This window comes from Rhinolophus sinicus, chromosome 2, assembly GCF_057876585.1.
Source record: "Rhinolophus sinicus isolate RSI-liver-muscle chromosome 2, RSI-T2T, whole genome shotgun sequence".
NCBI lineage: Eukaryota > Metazoa > Chordata > Mammalia > Chiroptera > Rhinolophidae > Rhinolophus > Rhinolophus sinicus.
In genome coordinates this window covers 146300868-146326822 of record NC_142502.1, presented here as the reverse complement: position 1 = coordinate 146326822, position 25955 = coordinate 146300868, and the positions used below count along the sequence as shown (strand labels likewise).

Genomic DNA, 25955 nt, shown 5'->3' with positions numbered 1-25955 from the left:
GATGCAAAAATAGTGTAACTCATAGATTTATATTATTTTGGAAGTGCCATTTTTATGCTTATTTTTTCCAAATTGAACTGGATAATATATTAGAAGTATAGTATTAATTTTTGGAGAACATATATGTGTGCCTTTTTTTCTTTTAAATAGTTACCAGTTGTAACTATTTTATTTTACATGGTTTATTCCAATGAATTAACTTGCTAAAGTATTTTTAGAAAAATATGTGGATGAAATATTAGTCACTTAAATTATATCATATCTGTATTCAACATCTACTGTATTTGAATAATCTATAGAGGTTTGTTGTAGGAGTAACTGCTTTATGTAATCCAAAGCATAAGGCATTTTTGTCCTTTTAAATGTACTAGAACCAAACTTTATTAATTTGATTTAAGGTAACTTAAATTATATTTAATCTTTTTCCTGTTTGGCAGGCAACCAGATAAACTGGTGGTAGTTTGGACAAGAAGAAGCCGAAGGAAGTCTTCTAAGGTTAGTCTGTTTTCCAAATTTCTTACTGAATTCAACTTTTAGTCAAATTGTTTAGCTTCTCTGGTCCCAATGTAGAGTACTTTAAAATATTACTTGATATTTTGGCTTATTTCTGATTATCTAATCTACTAAAATGATTGGTCAGGCACTGTAATCTTGTTACTGCAGTTCTTAAAGTGGAAGCCAGATACCTGAGTTTTGATCTTGGATTTGGTAGCCTTGAGTATAGTAGTTATTTAACTTCCCAGTACTAAGGTATCCTGATTTAATAATTAAATAGGAGCTACTTATTAAGTTGTACATAGGATTAATTTATTCAGATTCCAAGAGGATGAAGTTAGGGGACACTAAGAAATGTTGACATCTGAGTCCCTTGCTGGGTTGCAGAAGAGAAAGAGTTGGATTTTTCAAACACTTTAATTTTTCCGTACTGATAGCTTTCTGGAAAGTAGAATAGAATTTTAAAATGTTCAGTAACAATTGTACAGATATTTTAAAGCACAAGCAATAACTACAGGTATGTTTATTGGGTATTGATTCTTCCACAAGTTAGACCTATGTAAAGAAAATTTAATTCAGTTAAATTTCAGAATTTTATACTTTTTATTAAGGGCATATTTTCAAATTTTATTTGTATTGAGGTAAAATTTATGTACAGTGTAATTGCACAGATGTTAATTATACAAGTTATTGAGTTTTGATGAATATATACTTGTGTAATTACCATTCCTATCACAAGATAGACTATTTTCATCACCTTTTTCTCTTGTATCCTCTTCCATTTAATTCCCAACCCTCGGAGGCAACCACTAATCTGATTTTCTGTCACCATAGACTAGTTTTGCCTGTTCTTGAATCTCATGTAAATGGAATGAAACAGTAGTACTATTTCATACCTGGCTTCTTTTGCTCAGTATGTTTTTGAGGTTTATCCATGCTGTTGTGTATATTGGTAGTTTTTTTTTTATTGCTGAGTAATACTCCATCATGTGAGTGTACTACAGTTTAATTATCGATACTGCTGTTGATGAGCATTTGCTTTGTTTCCAGTGAATATTGTGAATATTCACTATTGTGAATAAAGCTGCTATAACCATTACTGTACAAGTATTTTGGGGGACAAATTCTTTCATTTCTTTTGGGCCGATACCTAGGAATGGAATCACTGGGTAATAGGGTAGGTATATTTTAAAATGTAATTTTAAGTGTAATCCCACCAGCAACATAAGAGGTTCAGTTGCTTCATAGTACAAATGGCATCTTTTTCAAAGCATACATTTATAGTTTGGGGGCATTACATTTTGGACCTGGAATATTTTCATATCTACTTATATATGAAAAAGAGGTTCTGAAAATAGACTTAGCAGCTTCTGTCAGTTTTGCTAATTGGGTCTTAAACTTTGTGGAAAGGGACAATATTAGATCATCCACAAAGTATGATAAATGAAAATGACTACAACTATAAACATTAGAAATAGTCCTTAAATGTCAACAGAAAGTGAAACCCCCTTTATAATAATTAGGTACCAATTATTTTTTAAGAAAATTATGAAACCTAATAAAATACTTTAGATTATAGATCAATTCAGAATTTGAGGTTAACTACACTTTTTTATTTAGTTGCAGTATTTTAAAAGTCAAGTAATTTTTCTTTTAGGTCCAGGATCTTTTTCATATTGTGTCAAATATTAATTGAATCTAGATGTTGAAATACAAACCTGAAATGCAAAAATGAGGCTACAGGTTTATTTTTCTCAGTATGCAGTATTTTCTAGAAAGAATTATTTCTTATTGGACTAATTTTCCAGTTGTGATTATTTTAAATACCTTATGTGTATTTTAAATCCCTTCTGTATATTTTAGAATCATTGTGTTTTCTCTTGAAATATTATAGATGTACTTCTTTTGAAAGTTTGTGAGAACTCACAGTGTGTTAAGCTTCTTTCAGCATATGCATAGCTTGTTTATGTATCTATAAATGCTGTTTTATAAATTGTATGCAACAGCTAAATAAGGACATAAAAATTACTTCCAGAAACTGTGGAGGGAAATGGTTAGGATATTATTGTAAAAGTTAAGCAAATAACTTTTTAATCATGAGAAACTCAAGATCCGTGACATTTTGGAATTATAAAGAAAAACAAAAAATTTGTCCCCATCTATGTTTTTTAAAATTAGCTATCATTATATTAAATTTAGAGACTAGAATCATTGTTTTCTTCTGAAGACTTCTGTTTTCTAACATTTTTCCTTAAAATATGGATTATTTGCTGCTAAGTACCATTGAAATCACTAAGGGGGAAAACAGATTGCTGCAACCATTGGCCAGAAAATATTCTACTTTTTAATTTAAAATATGTTTTTGGAAAGAGTTTGAGCTACACAAGTACCAGTTTTAAAAAATCATGTGTATAGCTTACTATTTGTCTTTTCTGATTCTGAGTATACCTACTTTTTTTTATACTGGTCCATTAAAATTTATAACTGACACCCAGACAACTGTCAGATTAGACAGTAAAATAATAAGGCACATTGTATTATTCAATTTAAAGTTTAGCTCTCAGTTTATTGCTCACTTTCTTTGGGTACATGTCTATTTTTATAACTAAATATATAAAGAGTTCATTGCTGAGTCATATTTTATTGAGAAAATAATTACCATGGCTAATTAACACAATACACAGCTTCACTTTTCTTAAGTCTTGGCATTTATAACAGATTTTGTCAGGCTGCAGTTGATTTGTATGTACTTAAATCAATTATTTTTCAGTACAACGGGTGATAATAGGAAGCAGGGCAACTATGTTAGACTAGAAAAATTATGGAGAGTAATCTATGCCTTAAGTTCAGTTTTGGAACTAGAAATTCAAGCTTACAGAGAGCTGGGAGAATTCCAAAGGGAAACCAGAGCTTTAAAATGCTCACTAGCTTTTTGATGGTATTGCCACCTTTACTTCCTTGCTCCCTAATTGTGTTAGTGTTTAAAATGTGCTATGATATAGAGCGGAGGGTACATTTGCAGAGCTTTGTCTGATGGTGGTGATATTGGCAACTCTAAGATAACGTTATATATGACATCTGAAACCTTTGGGTATATGTAGTTTTATAAATTGAAAATTATCAATTTAACAGTATGACACTTACAAATTTTCAGTGAAATATTTTGAGTTTGTTGGAATCAGAAATAACAAGTGATTATTTCTCTGTTTAGTTCCACACTAGGTACAAAATATAAAATAAAATATTATAAAAATATTTTATAAAGTCAGTACCCCAAATTGAGAAGTGTCACCCTTTTCCTAGGTCTGCCTTTGGCGGATGCCAAAGCATCTGTGATGTGATTAAAAAATGAGAAAAATAGTGTAAGGGGAACAAGATAATGTGGCCTACTCCTTTCTACCATTATCTGTACTACGATGCTGGCAAATGATGAAATAACCTGCCTTTCATTACTCTGCTAAGGAACTAAATGGCTATGCCTGGGTTTCTGTGCCTATGTATTTTATAGGGAAATCCTTTCTGTTACCCTGAACGAAAACTGATCATGGTTCTTGTAGTGCTGATGTTTGCCAATACAATGTGGTTTTTCTATATCAAGTTCTTAAGAACCTAAATTACTGTCTCTGTGGATTTGTACAATTAGATGTTTATTACCATAGCTATTTTTAGTTACCTGTGTTGGACTTTTCATTCATTTTCTAGCTTCAGATTCTTGAATTCTATTTGAGGTAGAAGTTGTAGTAAGCTCTTTGAAAATAGGAATGCCTTTTATTTATTTATTTTTTCCCATGTTTGCCACTATGTACATCCTGTTTCCTCTCTAGTAAAATTCACTGTTCCTGTTTTTCTGCCTAATTTACAATAATTAGTTAACATTTTAAAGCTGGTATTGCCAGCTACTCAGTTGGATTAATTGATATTGTTACAATATCTTAACTTAGGTAGGTTGTACAGTCCCTGAAAGGAATATCAGAAAGCCAGAGTTCTGTTAGTTGGACCTTTTTTTCATTGGGGAGAGTGATACTGGATAGAATGGTGAGAAAATGGCAGCATACTAGTAATTTGGGAACCAGCACCCTTCCATCTCCTTTTTTTTTTTTTTTTTTTTTTTAAGATAGTTTGTTAAGCAGATTGTATTTTTGTTTGTTCAGCAATCTAATTACCTTCCCTGATTCAAGACTGGGGATTGAAAGAGATCAATTAGAGGACCCGCATTAGGGTACCTGAGGAAATGATCTGAAACCACTGTCTACCTGCTTTTCCCACTTTTGATCTCTGTGTCATACGCATAAATGTTAAGACCTTAAGGATAGAAGACTATTTTCTTGACTACTGTGTGAATCAGGGCTAGAGCTGGGCATGATGTTGGTTGGATGGAGAACTCTGAACTTGGAAATTATGGAGTCTGGTTCTTCTGCTGATTACTGGGATGGGTTCAAGCAAGCCAGTTACTCTTTTGATTGTTTCAGTTTCCTTATCTCCACCTGGATTATATCTCCTAAAGATATCTTCAGGTCTAAAGTTCTTCTATGGTCATTTTTTTTCTCATTAAGAATTTTACTAGGACTCTATCTTTTCTGCTGTGGCTAATTAGAAAAGTTGTTATTCTACTCTTATGTTTCTGTTGTATGAGGAGGCTATGAAAATATGATAATGGGAAGTTTGAGTAGACCAGAGAAATAGCCTGATCTGCCATCATAATTCATGAGAATTAGAATTGTCATAAGTCTTCAGAATTAAGTATGTAGAGTATGTAGAGTGGAGTTTTGATTAAGGATTATTTAAGGTGGGCAGACATTTACTTTTCAAAGTGGAGATTGTTTACTCTGTGGAGTTTTTGTTCCAGGACTGTCAGTAGACATGGAAATAGGTGGGGGAATAGAGGAATTTCTAGAGATGTTTTTTAATCAACAAAACTAGTTCTTTACCTTTGGCTACGGTGTGCTAAGTCTCTCGTGGTGAGTATCTACTTCCCTTTCCTTACCTGAGGTTTTGTTATTGGGGTGGGGGGGCGGAGGCAGTGGAGAGAGAACAGAGTGAAAGTTATTGACAATTTATGAGTTGGAGTGGGAGGATGCTGCTAAACCTGTATCTTCTGCTGGTTTTTTAACTAACAAGATCCAATAAGATTTGCATGGACGTACGTTGCCACGGTTTTGGTTCCTTCTCAGTTCCATTTCCTGGGCTCAGATCCAACTTCTTCCACTTACTTACTGTGTGATCTTGGGCAAATTTGTGCCTCAGTTTCCTCATCTGTTAAATATGCTCCCTCACATGCATCTGCACTCATATACTCTAACTTCTTTCCTGTTATGGAAGAATGGTCTGTGTTCCCAGCAAAGGCCAGTCTGTCTCCTTTTGCACTGTTAAGGACATGGATCTAGCAGTTCTTTCTCTTCTGCATCATTACATTTCCCTTCTTAAATGGCTATTTCCCATCAGCATAAAAACATTCTTCACTTTTTAAAAAAATTCCCCCGACACAGTTTCTTCCACCAGCACCAACCTATTATTTCTCTCTTCTCTTTCAGCAAGACACCTCAGAGGAGTTGAGTGTATTTGCTATCTTCAATTTCTTTCCTCCTATTCTTTCTTGAACCCATTCCAATCCAGTTAGGAATTTGCCCTCATCACTCTACTGAAATTGCTCTTGTGAAATCAGTACAAGCTTCTGCTTTGTTAAATCCAGTGGTCATTTTCAGGCCCCATCCTGTTTGACCTATCACCAGCATTTGGCACAGGTAATTGTTCCTTTTTCTTTGAAACATTTTGTTCACTAGAGTTTCCGGATATCACACACCTCTGGTTTTCCTTCTCCTTTACTGACCCTCCTTTGCTCGTTCCTCCTCATTTCCTTGACCTGTTAATGTTGTGCTCCAAGGTTCACTGCCTGAGCCTTTATGTTCTCTATCTCTACTCATTCCCTTGGTATCACATCCACTCTTAAGCTTTAAGTATCAACTGTATGATGGTGATTCCCAAATTTATAACTTCAGGCACATATATCCTGCCTATTTGAACCTCTGTACTTGAATATCTGATGGGCACCTCAGATTTAATGTGTGTAAAACTGACTTCCCAATCTTAACTTCCCAAACCCGAGCCTCCTGCAGTCTTACCTGTCTGTTAATAGCCGTTCCTTTCTTGTAGTTGCTCAAGGGCAAAAGCCTTAGAATCAGCTTTGGATACTTTCCCTCATATAATCAGACAGCAAATCTTGTTGACTCTGTTTTGAAAATATAAAAATATTTTCAGAATTAGCTATTTTGTACCATTTCTCTACTACCCTAAGCCAAATCACTGTCAGCTCTCCCTGGGTTTATTGCAGTAGCTTCACTCTTGGTCTTCCCGTTTCCTCTCTTACATCTGGGTGCTCATCTTGATACATTAGTTGGAGTTAATCTGCTAACACATACTTTAGATCATCATTCCTCTGCCAGAGTCTTTGCTGCGACCTCCCAGGTCCTTATATAACTAGGCCCGCCATTGTTGGTCTGGCCTTACCTCCTACTGCTCTGTGTGATGACTCTGCTCCAGCCACATCAGCCACGTTGTTACCTTACTGCCTCAGCAACTTTCTAGTTGCTGATCCATCTCCCTGGAAAGCTCTTCTCATTTATTTACGTATCTGAATCTTAAGGCCTTCTCTTAAGTGTTACCTTCTCAATGATACTTTCTCTGACTACCTTATTGAAAATTGTTATTAGGTTGGTGCAAAAGTAATTGCAGTTTAAAAGGTCAAAAAGAATTGCAAAAACCGAAGTTGCTATGCACCAACCTAATACTTTCTCTTGCTCCCCTCCAGTCTCCTTCCCTACTTCCATTTTTCTCCAGAGCACTTAACCTCTACCTAACATACTATATATATTTTTTCTTTTTTTTGTTTTGTTTTTTGTTTTTGTTTTTTGTCTACCTGTTTCTTCCTTACTGTGAAGGCAGATTGCTGTTTTACAACTCCAGTGCCTAGACAGTGCTTGGCAGATAGTATCAATTGAGTGAGGGAATCAGTGGATGAAGGAAGGAAGGAAGGAAGGAATGGTAGCTGTAGATACCTCACAGGGATTTTAGGCAAATTAAATGAGTTAAATATAAGTAAATTTCAAACCTGGACTGACGTACAGAATGTCCTCCGTAAGTGTTAGCTTTTATTATCACCTTCATGGCATGACCATGGACAGCCCTGTAGGGATGAAATGCCTTAGCTGAGGTATCTTGGATACCTCATCTTTCATCACCTTTGGCTAGAAATGCCACCACGAAGGAAGAACTATAGTGGTAACCCACAAAAAAAACTTTTTTGGGGGGAGAGGGTTGGTTCCTTAGGGAGCCTTGATAATCAAGATTTACAAGGAAAAAAATCTCTAAAATTGTAAGTACTAGAAATATTAACTGCAAAAACCGCTTTCTTTACTTGTTCCAAATAAACATTAACAGTCTAATGAGAAATGAACTTAAATGCGAAGTATACAATTTGTTTTTCCTTCTAATGAATGAATTTGCCTTTAAGTTCCTAGATCACAAAACTAATTTTTTAAATGTCTCCTAATAAAGTTTTTATCGAGTCACAAATAGTAGCTTTTGAAAATGTGGCACAATTCATTTTTGCATCTTCTTTTGTGTGTGTGTGGGGAGGGAGGAAGTGGAGAGGGCAAAGGTTTGTTTACAGATAGTCATCTACAAATAGCTATCATGTGATACAACTGTCCTGGCCCATGTTTAATGCTTGAAAAGTTTTTGACTAATTTTTTTTCTTTCAGAGAGACTACATATCCTTTGGATAGTTAAATAGGGTCCATATATGTTTTGTAAATTATTAATGTTGCATTTCCTGTACTTTATATTGAAGCCATTATTTTTATTCTAGGCTCATAGCTGGCAACCTGGAATAAAAAATCCATACCGTGGTGTTGTAGTGTGGCCTGTTCCTGAAAACATTGAAATCACTGTGACACTTTTTAAGGTAAGTTCCATTTTTATAAGTTAAAGAATTTATTATTATATAAATAGGGTTCCAAATGACAGAATATTCCAGTATTCATTATTCTATACATTTGGGTCCAACCCGGTACCTTGGTGTGCATTATTTTTAGGGATATAGCAATTTATTAACAATGCAAGGGCATCAGGGTATTTCATGGTCTATAAAGTCAGAATAATTTGGGAGTCCTTTTGAACTTGTTCCAATTAGGATCAGTTGGAATACTTCTTTTATGACTTCCTACATTCTACCCATAAGAAACTTTTAAGAAACCCATAAGTGCTTTTCCTGTGGAGAGCTAAGATTTGTGGAATTCTTAGTTCTGAGCCTCACTTTGTCTTTTTTGACTAATAATAAGATATGTTTTAAAATTAATGTTTGATAAATATTTTAGTGATGTTAGTATAAGAAGGTAAGTTTTAAATTGACATTTGGTAAATATTTTATTGATGTTAATATTTTATAAATACTGTAGCTTAAAAGCAAAATTCCAGTTGTAAATTCAAAGTCCAAATCCAAAAACATAGCTGTGCATATGCCTACCTGCTTATTTTATAAGTATGTTTTTTTCTTGAAAGTCTCCCATATTTCTTGAAACATTATAAAGTATTTCTTATACATATAGTGATTAAGCACTAGAATATTTACTTTCCTAACCAACTTCTTACCTACTCAAAAAAAAAAAAAAAAAAATGGTGGGATCAAGTATGTCCCAGTTTTCGCCTCTTTGAAAGTGGTGAAATTAGAAAACAAATGCTTCATTTCTTTGAATCATTCCAATTGTATTGAAGTTACCTTTGCAGAACAGGAGGAAGAAGGCATCTCATTAAACATAATTTAGTAACATGAAGTTTGTGAAAATCCACTAAGTATTTCAGGACATGAAATTTAAGTAGAGCAATGTTATATAGCTCAGAGTATGAAATCACTGGGTATAAAATTTGCTTTTGATTTTGTGATCCATTATGTTAATTCATTTATTCAGAAACGACTGCAGAGATCAATAGAACAAAACAATGTGATGAATGCTAATATACTAACGCATGAATGGAATACTACTTTTAAATGCTCTGTGTTTCATTTATTCTATTTTACAAAATGTTCTTAACACTTTGTGTACATTTTAATTTTGACATTACTGTTACTGACATTATAACATTACTTGATTATGGTTGTCATATATACACAATACTTGATTTGCCCAGGGAGAAATAAGGGGTGAGGCAGTAGCTGCTCTTATTTTTTTCAGAGGATCAGAACCATCCTATTGCCCTTCATCCATCTGTCCTAAAAGCTTGTTAAGAAACCCCCCTAATCCATGTTTTTCCTACTGGAATTAAGGAAGCTTGAAAGTTAACTGTGAGACCTTTGGAGTATTTGATTTAATTCTCACAGCAACCCTAAAGTTCTATAATTATTTTCATTGTACTGATAAGAAAACTGAGACTGAAGTAGAAGCTAACTGGCCCAGTCACACTGTGATTTAGCCTTCTTCTTTCTTCTACACCGCGCTCCCTATTCTGTAATAAAAACGTCTATGAACATAGACTACAACAGCGAGCGAGGCCTGTGACATTCTTGAGGAAGACTTTTAAGTAATGTCTTGAGTGTTTTTATTTAGTCTGTTGTTTATATTAGTAAAGCAAATGAACATGCATGGTTATATAACTTTAAAAAAAAAGGATAATAGAGAACAAGGGGTTAGAATAGAGGTGATAAATAGCTGACAGCCATGTCTTTGGGGAAAGGATATGTACTGAGTGATTCTGAGTTAAAAGTGGCTGTTGAAATGTGTTACTCGGAGGATTAGGAGATAAGTGTAGTTTTCAAGTACTGATGAGAATGTACAGCATATCTGTATCACTGTACTTTTATGCTTTGAGTGTTAGTCTGTAGAAAAAACTCCAAATACCTCCTTCCTCCCCAGTTTGCTGTATTAAACATTTCTGTTCAGTTGTGCTCTTGAGGCAACCTTGTGATTTTTAAAAATATTTAAAGAATATTTTCACCCCACACCTTGATTTTCCTGACTCCCCCAACCCCCCCACCCCCCGAATTCTAATAGGAAAGCAGAAAATTAACACAGACAAAATAACTTTTCATTCCTTCATGGTAATTTTTGGATCTTGGTTTTGAACAGTGTTTAAAATATTCAAGTGGAAATTTTTTTTCATATTTTACCCTTTCTTTTACTTATAATAAAGTCTCACAATTCACTTACTCTTGAAATTTGCAAGTAGGAAAGAACTACTTTAAACTTTTTGTCTGAAGTATTCACAGAGGTGTGCGTACAAAGTACGTTTTAAAGCAGTTATCAGTATGTTCCATTTTTCTGTGATTTAACCAGAAATTAATTGTTTTAGCCTACGTGCTTGTTTTTAAAATTTGAATTAGATTGAAATAGCTGTTTCTAGTAAATGAAAAAAAAAAAAGTCTCTTAGGGTTTTGAGAAGAAAAATGGCTCTCTTTAAGCCATTTTCAATTTTTCTCTTTACTTCAGTGGTAAGAAAGGAGACTAGAGCAGGGGTGTCCAAACTGCGGCCCGCAATTCCAAAAATATATTTAGTTAATTGTCCCGCAGCAAATTCCAAAAATATATTTAGTTTACTTAAATAAACCAGGTGAGGCAATACGTACTTCACCTCGAGTGAGTGGCCCGGCTGTTTGTGTATTTTACCGCATATGGCCCTTGGTAAAAAACGTTGAAAAAGTTTGGACACTCCTGCTCTAGAGGGTAGAGAGTGGGATACAAAGAAGACTTAATTGATTCAAGCTGGAAGCAATCTTCATTGCAAATGTTTTTGTCTGGTCAATAATACAGTTAATCGTGTAGCTATGCCGTTTTAAAGTGTCTTGAAAATGAACATTAACTGTTGCTCTTGTACATCGTTTTATTGACTTTGCCCTACAGATGTGTCCCTTGGTCCCATTGAAAATATTCTTTTAGGGATACTACATCATCAGTGTTTTAAAAAAAATGTTCGCTCTGCTTTGAGAATTAATGGATATAATATGTAAGGCATTGTTCAATACTTGTTAATTTATGACATATTTATTCATTCATTCATCAAATATTGTTGAGTGCCCCCTGTGTGGCCGGTACTTTTCTAGGTCCTGGGGACACACTGGTAAAACTGAAGGAACAATGTAGCTAAAAATAAAACAGACCTGGAAGTGTAACAGAGTTTTAATACTTATTAGTTATTCACTGGGGGACAATACATCTTTAGATCTGTTTGCTGTTCTGTTAAATAGGAATAAAAATAGTACCCATTTCATAAGTTGCTGTGATGATTAAAACACTTAGCACAGTAGCCGGAACAGAGTGTGTGCTCAGTAAATATTTTGTATTATTATTATTATTATTATTATTATTAATTGTACTAGCTGTGCTGTAGCTATGCTGCATTCCTCCCAGAATGAGGGGGTAGGACAGGCAGGGAGGGTGGTAAGATGTCTTTTTCCTCCACAGTGTGTCACACTTTATTACTTGGTCTCTAAAATAGCACTGTTTGTGCTCTAAGTTCTTCATGGAAAAGCTCCTTCAACCTTTATTGACAGTATTCTCTCTCCATAAGCCTACCTCATGGGCAGGCTGGGGAAACAAATATCAAGTGGAGCTCTCTCTCTTTCTCTTCTACCTTTTGCTACCTCCTCCTGCCCATTATCACCAAGGAAACGCCTGTTTGACAGGTTTTTATTTGTGTGATTTTACTCATAGAATTAGGTGCCTCAGTACAGCTCAGAGTCAGCCAACCACTCTGCTATGATAGTTAAAAGAAGAAAAAAAAAGGGGAAAAAAAGTAAACAGATAAAGAAGTAAATACAGATGTTTGAATTTATCCCATAGGTTGTAGGGAGTCATTAAAGAAATCTGAGTTGGTTAACATAGTCAGAACTGTCTTTGGGAGAACTGACCCATGTACAAGACTGATTGGAGGGCAGAGAGACTGAGAATGTTGTAGTCGCTTTTATCTAGGCACAAAGTAAGGGCCTGAACTGTGGTAACAGAAACAGAAGATTAATAATAAACTGAAATGGAATCAGTCATGAAGTAGATGCTTCCCTAGGAGAAGCATGTGAGACCTGAGATCCAGTAGGGGAACAGCAGAGCTTTTCCCCCCTCTGTGTGTGCTCGCTCACTCTTAGAGTAGAATGTTGAGCCTAAAGTTTCCTTCATTCCTCCCCCACCTCTCACACATGGAATTGGACTTGAATAACTTCACTGCATTGTGATGAGACCTCCTACTGCTTTCCTTGTTTTATGTCTTATACTCTGTTGCCTTTGGTCTTTACTTATTCTAATGCCTGTAGAATCCTATACCATCCCACCTAGCCCAGATGCTTTCTCTCTCTTAAAGCTTTTCCTGTTCATTCCTAGAAGAAGTGATGTGTTGTTTTCTAATATGATAAAACTGTGTATTTCCTTCATCATACATTTATTTAGATTCATTTTTTTGTCTTCAAAGGCAAAGACAACTATGTTTGAATCCGTACAACACCTCTACACTCCCTTATACAATAAGTACCTAGTAAATGTCAAGTAAATACTTACAAAAGTATGCCTCATCTATTTTTTTTTTTTTCTTCTTGATGCATTTACTTGTAGGATCCATTACCCTTTCTCAGGTTTCTGAGGCACTTCCAGGATTAATGGGAGTGGTGGGGGATGAGAGTATCCACAGCCATGCCAATCTGCCATTATGTGTAGATTGTGAAGTCCTTTGAAGCGCTTTGAAATTCCAGATAGGTACAAAATCTCTGCACCAAAGAAAACCGTTCCTCAAATGGTACTTTTAGTTAAAAATACAGGTATAAAAATGAGGGTAGGGCTTTATAGAAGCATCCAGTATCTTAATAAATGCTTCTTAGTAGTTCACTCAGTAAGTTATCTGTCTGATCGGGTTTCATTTTATCTTGTCATCTATGCAGTGATGGAAGATAGTGATATGCATCAATATAAGTAAAATAGAGAATTTCTCAAGATTAAATAATGCTTTAAATTAAGAGAAATTTTGAGGTACCTTAAGAGTAGGCCATTCTGCCTCTCCCTTTTTAAAAGTTGGTAAGGCTAAAAGCAAGGCTGCCTGTATTTTATTAATTGGATTGATTGGATTAAAGAAATGTATTTCAACTTAATTTTGCTTTTGTTACAGGATCCTCATGCAGAGGAATTTGAAGATAAAGAGTGGACATTTGTCATAGAAAATGTAAGCTAATGACAAATTTTGTCACCTTTCCCATTTTTAACTATAGCATTTTGGTAGTAGGAGAAATGTAGCCTTTTGAAAATTAAATACTGATTTGTTACTTTTAGAATCTTTTTAACGAAATGACAGCCAATAGAATTATTTGTAAGAAATACTGTTTAAGCCATAAAAGTAAAATTACTCTTCACTACTGAATTATGTATATACTCTATGTATTCTTTTGGGGGCTTGAGGGAAAGACCATGTCGTATTCATCTTTTTATCTGTTCAGCTTCTAGCATGGTGCTTTTCACATAGAAAATTTCATTTAAACATTTGTTGAATGAAATGATGAGTGACTTTTGAAATATTTAAAAAATAAAGTACATGTTTTAATTCTTTGTTTCGGTTGAAGGATTCTTCTAGATCGGTGCTTTAATAATCATCTTTAATTAATTTACACATTGTGGAATCCCAAGTGGCTAGCAGGCATATAGTATGTGTTCATTAAATGTTTTTAAATGGGGATTAAGGAAGATAGGCAATGAAAATAGAGTAAATTAAGAGTGTGGGTTCTGGAGTCACATAGATCAGATTTTCAGCCCTAGCTTTTTCACTTACAACCTCTGATCATGTTAAGTTTCTTAGCTTCTGAGCCATACATTTATAGGATTGTTGTGAGGGTTAAATAATTTCAACGAATAGCAGCTTTTCCAAACACTGCCGTCATCATTGTTGTCATGATCACTGTTAAAGTTCTAAAATATATTTATAACAGATTTATAACATGCTTTGTAGCATAGCCTTCCTTCCAAACGGAGCACAGAGCCTGACTTTGTCTTGTATCTCAGTGATAAAAGGGATCTTTACTTTTCCAGCAGTAACTGGGCCATTTTTAGTCGGGAAGAGCTGCGAAGCTTGGGAGTGAGATCAGGTCCAAGCACTGTAGGTGGAGTTCTGATGGCTGCCATCCAGCCAGTGTCATTGTGTTCAAGGTTCACACATGTTAACAATTCTGGCTTTTCTGTAGTGATAGATTTGAACTTTATACTCGGAGTAGCCACTGACGTTTTAAAAGCAAATAAACTTGGTCTTCTTGAAATTGGTTACAGCTTCAAAAGCTAGGTTTCATTCTGATATCAGAAGCTTCTCCACCTGGATGTTCTTTTAGTTTTCAGTATTCCTGGCTTTATTATACGTCTGAAGTCTCTTTGTCAACTTGATGTATTAAAAAATTGTCCAATTATATTTGGATTGTAATTAGTGATAAAAGTATGTAAAAATTAACTTTATATTTGTTTAGAAAGGTGTTCCTACTACACAATTAATTACTCTTAGGATAGAAGTACACCAGTTCCAAATTTCTGAAGACTAGGTTATGAATTAACTAACCCTGCTGAAAGGTGGAAGTGAAAAAAAATAAAAAAGCTATCAGATATACATTAGGTTTCAATGCAACAGCATTCAGATGTATTGGATTTTAGGAAAAATCCTTTTATTAAATTCTGTTATATATTTTATAAAGATATTTTAAAGGTTAATAGAGAAATATTAACATTTAAAATAAAACATTTTAAATGGGTCATTAGATAAAGAGGTAGGTGTGTTTTGGATTATCCTTTTCATTTTGAGGGGTTTCTCAAGTCAAAAAGTATGTTTTTTATCCTTTTAATGAAAAACAATATTTATTTTAGCTCAAAAGCTTATTTTGCTCATTTGCCTGCTTTTTACTCAAATGCTTGAAGTTGCTAGAAATCTGTCGGGTAAGGGAATGGCCATAAGAAGAAAATGGAAAAAAAATACATTAGAATTCCTTCTCTCCAAATGTTTATTAATAAATTAGATATATAAAAATCCAATAAATATAGATGGCTTTTAACTATTATTCATATTGTTTATAAAACTATAAAACCAACATTTTAATTCAACTTTTACTAGAGATTAAATTTTACTATGCTATCCAATGATTTTGAAGACCTTATTCTGAATTATGTAGTGGAAAAACACTGGACTTGTGGAAATTCTCAGCCATCATGCTTTTTAATAGCTGAAAGATTTTCTACTTCCATGTCTCTTTGCCTTCTCATATTCTTATTTGAAAAAAATGCATTTTTCTTTCTCCCATCTCATAGTAGAGAGAAAATATGAATTTTTGATTGAATTAGAATTGAGTATAAATCCTGATTTTGTGTCTTTAAAAGTGGTGACTTTGAGATTATATTTTAGGACTCAGTTTCATCATCTGTAAAATGAAGAGTTTTTTTCTAAGTGACCTCAGAGGGCTTTTCTAGGTTTGTGACTTTGTTTTAGTTGATAGAAATATTTTTATAAACTTTTGAAAATTACCTTTTTGTAGATCAAATTTTTTATTTTCTAGTTCATGGAGAATGCAATATTTAAAATAATTATCCACTGTAGCATTTTGGAATAAATTAATATCTCCCTAATTTGTATCTTTCTTTAAAACTCCATATCAATGTATGTGTTTTCTATATACTTTTATTTCTGAAATGGAACATGAGTATTGTTACAAGTTTTCTCTTCTGAACTTTTTAGCACAACAGTTCTTTCTACTTTTCATTTCTATCATAGTTATTTCCTAAGCCAGATTTAAAAAACATTAAGTTGTGTGGGCAAAAAAGGTGAAGGGGAATAAGAAGTGCAAACTTCAGTTTTAAAACAAATAAGTCATATACCTGTAGTATACGGCATAGGGAATATAGTCAATAGTATCTTAATAACTTTGTGTGGTGACAGGTGGTTACTAGATTTTTTTGCAGTGTTCACTTTGTAAGGTATATAAATCTTGAATAACTATATTATACACCTGAAACTCATATAATATTGTATGTCAACTGTAGTTTAATTTTTTAAAGAAAGAAAAATTGAATTGTATTAACTCGCTTTTCATATAAAGGAAGATATTACCCTTTGTAGCAGAAACCTAATTATTCAGCCATGGGTGTAAAAAAAATTATACCTGTCTTTTAGGAGAGAGCCAAAACTTCAGGGAATCTAGGTAGTGAAGAGCTAATTTGAAGAAAATTAAAATTAATCAGAAAGTGGGAGGAAGGCAGTTTTCTAGTCATTAATAATGATGACAATTAATAATGCTTGTGAGGAGCCCAGTACAAGAAAATAACATTTATTAGATGAATTTCTTATGATTTTATTATTGTTGGCTTATGCCTGTTTTTACAGCAGGTTTTTTTTTTTTTAAGAGACAGACCTATTTTACTAGCATCATGTTTATTTTTTAAAGAAGTTAAAGAGAGAAAAGTAAATGTTAAATTCATCCATTATACTTACTTACATTGTATATAGTTACCAGACTTTAGAAGTATTGTGAAATTGTTATATTCTTAATGCACAGGAAAGAGGATGAATGCATATGTTTTAACTAAAGCATGTAAAATATATTAACTTAAAACAGAATGTATTAATTTACATACTTTAAATTAGGATAACTATCATAAGCTATGATCTATCAAATGTCAAAGGATGAGTTCATAGAATTAAACCTCTAAAACAAAACAAAAAAGGAAAGTAATGTACTCTTACCTGAAAATAGACGAGAATTGGGAAGGAACTTAATTTCTTTCTGCTGGGACCAACTCCTATATAGTGAAAAGAATAAATGAATTTTGAGATTAGGTTTTTCTTTCCTATCCAGGTGATAATTCCTTTTTACCTGCTTTGGAAAAGAAAACCTAGATCAATTTTCTGAGATGCCTAACAAGACCCCTGCTTGGATAAGTAAATTTAATGGGGAAAAGTTCTGTTCCATTTAATCTCTTTATATACTACATTTTTTACATAATGCCTTTTTGTGTAATAGGCACTCAATACGTATTTGTTGAAAGAGTGAGTGATTATAGTTAAGCTCAATTAACTGTTAGAAATCCTATAAGAATTACTATTTTTAAGACAGGAATTACATAAGTATCCATTAACTATATTGAAAAAAAATTCAACAAGTAGACTGTAGTGGCAGAGAGATAGTATGTGAAAGATCCTGTAGAAGCTCTTCTGATCAACCTCTACGTAATTTACATAGATTACCCCATGCTTTCCATTCTGTCTGTAAAGCATCCTACTTTTAAGTCCGCCCTGGTCAACATGGTTACTGTGTTTACCCCAAAATAAGACCTAAATGGAAAATAAGCCCTAGCATGATTTTTCAGGATGACATCCCCTGAACATAAGCCCTAATGCGTCTTTTGGAGCAAAAATTAATATAAGACCCGGTCTTATTTTCAGGGAAACACAGAGTAGGTCACTCTCTGACACACTCCTACATATTTTGCTTTTCCAAGTTAAGTTGTAAGTTGGATTTGTCCCTTACAGAACCTCTTATAAGGCTGCTGACCTGTTATTATAATTACATAATTAAATTAGGTATTTCGTAGGCCAACCAATTTGAAGAATTATTTCATAAAAACTGTTAAACGCTTTAGAAAGAGTTGAAAAAAGTGAGTTGTTAAAAACTGCTGTAAAATCTTTTGTGGACATACAACTGTAAAAAATTGGGGCAAATTTATAAACATCTGGAAGTTTTTATTCATATTGTTTCTCAATTGTCCTGAAGTATTCATTTCATTAAAAAAAAATTGAAATGCACTAATGATACATTATGAGTGCTGATTATAGGGGGAAAAAATCAGCAATCACCAAAGTTATACTCAGAGAAGAGACCATGAAACTGGTGAATGAAACACATTAATATGTACTCAACAAAATCAAAATGTATATCAGTATTCATAATTCTCTGTTTAATTGACCAACTCTCTGTGCCATTCAAATCACTTAAGAGGAATTCCACTATAAATGTATATTAAACAAGCCATTCTCATGAGATCTGCCCATATACTCATGTATAGGATTAAATAACTGCTTTTAAACATTTTCTTTTAAACCAAAATTCATTGTAAGTAGACACTACATGTTTCAGGTAGTAGCAGTTGGCTTTACAGTATCCTTCCTTATCCACAGCGGATACATTCCAAGATTCCCAGTGGATGCTTGAAACCACAGACGGTATGGACCATATACATACATACATACATACATATATATATGTTTATAAATTAAAATTTATAAACATTAATATACATCCATACATACCCATGATAAATTTTAATTTATAAATTAGGCAATTTCATGGATGGAAGATTCATTCTTCCTGTAGATCTTAGCATTCTCAGCATACGATGTTTTTTCTTTCCTTATTAAGTCAAGAACTTTCACCTTTTCACTTAAAGGGAGCACTTTAGGGCTTCTCTTTGTCATATTCTAATTGCCAGCAAGCATCTCTAATGAGCTCGTGGGGCCATTATTAAGCAAAATAGGGGTTACTTGAACAGGAGCACTGCTGTACCTCCACAGTCTCAGGCTACTCAGTGACTAGTGGGCAGGTAGTCTATACTCAGGACAAAAGGGATGATTCAGTTCCCTGTGGGACAGAATGTGACAGCACCAGACTTCATCACGATACTCAGAAGGGTGTGCAGTTTAAAATTTATGAATTGTTTATTTCTGGAATTTTCTATTTAATATTTTTGGACTTCGGTTGACCGTGGGTAACTGGAACCTTGGAAAGTGAACCATGGACAAGGGGGGACTACTGTACTTGACATCGTCTAATGTATTTTTAACCTTTTAAATAAGTGAACATGTATTCGTTCGTTCACTGACTCAATAGCATTTAATTTTCTGCATGTATTTTGTGCTGGGCACTCACTGTTTGAGGTACTAAAAATAGAGTGGTGTATAAAACATTAAAAAAACCTTTTTTATGGAGCTTACATTCGTTTGTGTGTGAGAGAATAAAATTAATGTGTGTGACATATATACTATGTTAGATGATATATAATGTATATTAAATATGTGATAATATGTTAGATAAGCGCTGTGGAGAAAAAGCAGGAAAAAGGGGATTGGGATTTTATGATTATGTGAATATAACGAACCTTTTTATTCCTTACAAGGTCTCCAGAAGAGAATTCAGCCATACTTATCATATTAATTTAAAATGTAGTTTAGTAAGAATTTGTTAAACAAATGTGAGGTACGAGAAAGTTTAAAAATAACCTTGGGATTCTATATAAACTTTTTTTAGGTTACAGCTCCCCTCAGTGGTGAATGGTGAAATTGACTCTTGTCTGGAGAATAGTCATATTATTGCAGCAATAACAGTTTTACAATGTTGTGCTCTGCCTTACCTTTAAAATGTGCTTCCACAGTGTGTACAGAAGAGCTAGTAAATTTAAAAAGATTAAGTCTGTATTCTCTTGTAAAATCTAGGTTTTGTTTTAGTCTGTTGGTAAATTGTTCTGACGCTGGAAAGCGTTCTGACACTTTGAATGGAATTTTAATACCTTTCTTTTCCTTGCACTTTGTCTTACAGCCCCATAGTCAATGAAAAAAACTAAAGTTTTTGTTTAATATAAAATGTCCCAATAAAACAGAGAAGTCACCAAAATATATTACCCTAACAAATTTATTGGGCACTTGCTGTATACCGGATACTGTGTGGAATGCTTTATACACATTATCTCATTTACCCATTACATTAACTGTGAGTCAGATATTAATAACCTTATCTAGAGCTAAAGAAAGTGAGACTTAGGTTAACTAATTTGCTCAAGGTTATATAGCTAAGAAGTCGGGATTTCATCCAGTCTTGTCTTTTCACGGCTTTTGCTGTTAACTCCTTTGCAATAACTATCTTAGTTTAGTGACAAAGGTGGAAATAATCTGAAATTATAGAATCGTAGAGAAATTTTTAATCTGCCTTCTGTACTGGTAAACCTGTAAGGTATGTATGTATTAGATTAGTAAAGGTAGTCTTTAGTTACTGTACATTTTCAGGCTAAAAGTTACTGGGATTAATTACTTGACTGCTGTTAGACATTACAAAATGGAATCCCAGAATTTATCAGTGCCTAGAATTCTGAATATTTTTTTCTCAAAGCAACCTTCTTGCCTCTTTGTGTAAATTGAGATAATGCTGTCTTCATTTTTATGGTTCTTTTGTTTCTGGTCACAGGGAAGATTTCCCAATTTTTTTCTGAGCTTTTTGCTTTGGACCAGAAAGCTACTTATACATGTCAAAATTCTGAGGTGATGTTACTACTGCTAGCTTTGTGCCCTCGCACAAGTTATTTAATCTTTTATAGCCTCAGTATATTCAGGTATAAAATTATGGTTATTAATATCTATTTCATAGATTATTGAATATTAGAAATGTGTGTAAAACATTTAGCTCAGAAGTGGTAGCTACTTTTATATTGTTCTTACTAGACGATATAGAAAAATATAAAGGAAAGGAAGCTATATTTCCACATTTATTGTTGTAGTATTTTAGTTTTTCCACTCCTTTCTACTACTTATGCCTCTTCAAAATATCTAAAATTGATCATTATCTCAAATGAATAACAAAGCACCTTGTAAACATCTTGCTTAGATTAAACTTAAAAATATTTTCATCTTTCTAAAGGTTTTTCAGCTTTTGATTTAGGGCATCTTCTACTTAATCTAAGATTAAGGACTAGTTTGTTTTCTATAATTAAACAAGTGTTGGTAATATATTAACATCTACCTCTGGCCTGACTGTCTATGTTTTTATCTAGTCATAATATGAATATATGAATATACTTCAAAAACAAATATAAGTGACTTTAAAGTTATCCTTTATTTTAGATTATTTATCATCTGTATCCCTATTATCAGTGCAGATCATCAAGAATGGATACTACAGAAAAACATGTTTCTCTTTTATTTTCCGTAATATAATGTTTGTTCACCTAAGCAGTTGACATTGTGAGTTTTATTTTAATGCGAAGCCATAACAGTTATATTTAGAAAATTAAAAAGAAATTTCCTGGTACTTTAGGTTATTCAACTAAAATCAGAAACAGTGTATTTGTAAATTATATCCATAGGTCTTAATTTTTAAAATCTAAAAATTTTTATTCTTAGATACTTTTGGTTTTGAATGAATCCAAAAATGCATGTTGATGAGAAGTACCAATCTAGGTTGAATTCATTCATTCAACCATTTTGTAAACGTTTAATGTGCATTTTCTATATGCCCAGACATTTTGTTAATATTAAAGACACAAAGTTAGTTAAGACATGCAGAATTTTGATACTGAGATGCGTATTTCCCCTTGCCCCATTTTAATTTCTCTGAAATTGGGCTTATCTTACATTTTTGGTGTCCAAAATTAATAACTGGTAGTGTTTTGTTTTTTTTCTTTCTTAGCGCTATATAAAATAATGGCACATCATTTAAAACCAAATGGAGATTTATATTTGAGGGCATAAAGTAGCCTGTCCTCCTAATTTGTATAAACTAGTGAAGGTGTCATATAAGTAAAGAAAGATATACAAGAAAAAAATATATCCTTAGGATACTGGAAAGGAGGGTGGAATCGAGGGAAGACTTTCTGGAGGAAGTGGCTGCAGAGCTTTAGTTTTTAAGAAAAAGTAGAATTGTGCAAAAAGGCATTCTAAGCAATGGAAAGAAAAATCAGGTAAGGGCAACTGAGACAGTGGTGAATTTAGAGTAGTAACTGTTCTTGATGAGGTGATAAGAGGAAGAGAGGGAAAAAAAAACACAAAAAACCTAAACCAACCAAAACAAAACATGAGCTCCCTACAAAAGATCAATAGACCTCTATTTTTCAAACTGTTAACCCACTAAATTTAATAATAGACATGTTATTAACTTGAGGTACTTTGTCCTCCTAGAGATCAATGGGGTATCAAAATGTGTTAGACATTTTTCCAAAGAAGACATCTAGGTGGCCAAAAGCTACATGAAAAGATGCTGAACATCTCTAATCATCAGGGAAATGCAAATCAGAACCACAATGACATATCACCTCACACGTACTATTAGAATGGCTATTATCAAAAGACAACAAATAAGTGTTGGTGAGGATGTGGAGAAAAGGGAACCATCGTACACTGTTGGTGGGAATGTAAATGGATACAGCTAGTACTGTGGAAAACAGTATGGAGGTTCCTCAGAAGATTAAAAATACAACTATGTGATCCAGCAATTCCACATCTGGGTGTTTACTCAAGGAAAATGAAAACACTAATTCAAAAAGATATATGCATCCCTGTGTTCATTGCAACATTATTTACAATAGGCAAGATATGGAAACAAGCTAAGTGTCCATTGGTAGATGTATGGATAAAGCAGATGTGCTATATATCTACAATGGAATATTACTCATCCATAAAAAAAATGAAATCTTGTCATTTGTGACAACATGGATGGACCTAGAAGGTTTTATGCTAAGTGAAATAAGTCAGACAGAGAAAGGCGAGTACCACATGATTTTACTTATATGTGAAATCTAAAAAAAAAAAGACCGAACAATGCAAAACAGAAACAGACTCATAGATACATAGAACAAAAACATAATTGCCAGAAAGGGGTCTGGGGAGTCTCGTGAATACCACTTTTCTAAAGGTCCAAAGGGTGAATAATACATACAAGAATACCACAACCCACGTTACAAAAATTAGAAACATTCCTTCCCCATGTAACCAATACAACAATTTATAATTTAAGTACCGATCAGAGATGACCTAGTTTTTTTAGGGTAGGACATTTGCCCTAGTGTAGCTCTAGTTATAGCATACCTGTTAATGTTCCACCTGCCAGAAATCTGACCCAGTTAACTGTCTTGAACCTGATCAATCCCTGCTGATATTCCTTCTATGTGAGAGTGACACTCAGTGGTGGAGAGGAGGTTCAGACTTCCACTAAGAATATACCCCACTTTTTATTCTTCTGTTCACCCAATAACTAAAGAGTGGTTTGATCACTAATGCCCATGTAGCTGTATTGGTTGGTGTTATATACTACTATATCATCTACTATATATATGAATATATGATAGTTTTTTTCCCTCTATAGTTCATTCAACTTTGTATTTAGGAAGCCAGTCCTTTCCCCACCCTGTTCCTTGTATTCGATTAAGAAGGAAGTGAGGAAATGGAATTCTCTCACTGCTGTAGGGTGGCAAGAAAACTCAATGTGCTTAGCCATGGTGATTCCTCGCTGAGAGAGTTAAGTGTTATCCTATACAGCAGTAACCAGTTTACAATCGAAGAAGAATGATACATGGAAGATACCTGTATTATTTGGTCTCTTTTAGGCCATTCGTTTGCTATATGCTTCTCAAACGTGTTCTTTTCTTATGGTCCAAGAGTCTTAAACCCTTTTGGATTTGTAAGTCAGGAATTTGGAAGCAGGATATAGAGGACCTCTGCTCATCTTTTCCTTCATGCAAATTTAGCAGTTTGGATAAATCTAATCAAGACCAAATTTTTAAAAATCTCAACTTAAAAATTTAAGATTATTTCAAACATGTACAAAAGTAGAAGGAATAATGTAATAAACCTCTATGTATCCATCTCCTGGCTTTGACATCTTCAATATTTTGCCAAACTTATTTCATCAATCCTCCCATTTTTCTTTTTCTTTTTTATCAGATTATTTAAAGTGATCTCAGATATGATATCATTTCTTCTGTAAATAGTGAAGGTTACTTTTGAACACCATCAACCTAGGAACTTGCTAAGAGGTACTGGCATGTCAGAAAAGGTGATCCACTACAAAGGAATTTTTTAAAAAAATACTTAAATAAATTCCTTTTAGATGATCTTTCTGACCTGGTAGGCCTAAGGTTCAAAATTAGCCATTTTGTTTTTTGAAAAGTGATATTATTTGTTCCTGGTTCCACTTAGAAAAAAATTAACTTAATGTTAGAAGCAACAAAGCTTTCCCCCTAACCCCCTCAGAACTAAACTCCTGCATTTAGAGTAGGAAGCTTATAGTTCAGACTGGCTTTTCTGGTTTTTTAATTATCCTGTCAACTTTCTGTTGTATATGATTATATGAATGGTGACTGGCTGTCTGTGTAAATTAGGTAGGGTTTCTTGATATGGGGAGTAGTTAAGTGAGGCTTTGTCAGCCAGTTGACTTTCATTTTAGTTAAATTTCAGAGAAAGTCCATATGTATACATTTTTTCCCCTCAGTTTTCTTTATGTTAAATATTTAGTGTGTTCTGATTCAGAAATCTTTTAGATGAGCTTCTGGAGGAAAACCCATTTCCTTTATTCTCAAGATACTCTTTGGCTTTAAAGAAAATGATGAAGAAACTGTTTTTGCACTTAAAAGAAAAAAGAAAGGTATACCCAAGAATGAGCATATGTGCTTTGAGGCAGCTAGAATCCACACAATCCGAAGATTCTTGTATAACTACCTATTTGCTTAAATACTTACTTAGTTTTTCATTTTCATCTTGCATAATGTCTGTCATCTTTTTGTTAATTATGTGTCAATTTTATTAGAATATCTTAATTAGAAGAAAGAAGTTTCTGTCTTCAGATTCTGCATTTTAAAATTCCTGACACAGAAAGGGACCTACCATGTTTCCTCAAAAATAAGAGCTAGCCAGACCACCATCAGCTCTAACACATCTTTTGGAGCAAAAATTAGAATAAGACTTAGTCTTATTTTAATATAATGTAAGACTGGGTATAATATAATATAATATAATATAATATAATATAATATAATATAATATAATAAATACCGGGTCTTATATAAGACCGGGTCTTACATTAATTTTTGCTCCAATAGATGCATTAGAGCTGATGGTCCGGCTAGGTCTTATTTTCGGGGAAACCCGGTAACTGTGCTGTATTTATCGATATATATAATGCAAAAAATCTCTGTGTTAAAATAGTAAATAAACTACTGCATGTTAATTTATTTCATGTAGTAGTTTACTTTGTAAAATGTCCTAGCTAACAAATTTAAGGAAAAGTTTTATTTTGCAGCAACAAAGCACTCTTTTCATACTATTACAATATGTATGCTACTAGGTAGTCTTTTTTATTGGATTTTCTGATTTTTGTCCCAGTTCATTATGTGGAGATTCATCTTTATTGATGTTAATTGTACCTTATAGATCAAGCAAGTACAGTAGTATTATAAAACTTCACTAAATTAAACTCTTAGTGCCATGATTGCTTATTCATTCACTATTTATTAAATGGATGCCATGTGGTGGCAGATATTTGCTAATTATTGAGAGTGTAATAGTGAAAAAGAAGTGGCCCCTAACTACAGATATCCTATAGTCTGTTGGGAGATAAACAGGCAACCACTAAGATAGGAGTAAGTATAGGAGTTAAATATGTACGTGCGTATAAAGAGTACCTAACCCAGTCTTGGTTGGGGAAGCTTTCCAGTGAAAGTGAT

At 33.5% G+C, this 25955-nt stretch overlaps 1 protein-coding gene across 10 annotated transcripts in view; it reads left to right on the top strand.

Annotated features, from left to right (window-relative positions):
* The window catches only part of EHBP1 (EH domain binding protein 1), a 299763-nt gene that overhangs the window by 39190 nt on the left and 234618 nt on the right, over positions 1-25955 (top strand). For all 10 annotated transcript variants that reach the window (XM_074332041.2, XM_074332040.2, XM_019717739.3 and 7 more), the window contains exons 3-5: positions 438-495; positions 8360-8455; positions 13630-13683. In XM_074332041.2, the coding sequence (XP_074188142.1) occupies positions 438-495; positions 8360-8455; positions 13630-13683 (208 nt within the window). The remainder of the gene's footprint in view (positions 1-437; positions 496-8359; positions 8456-13629; positions 13684-25955) is intronic.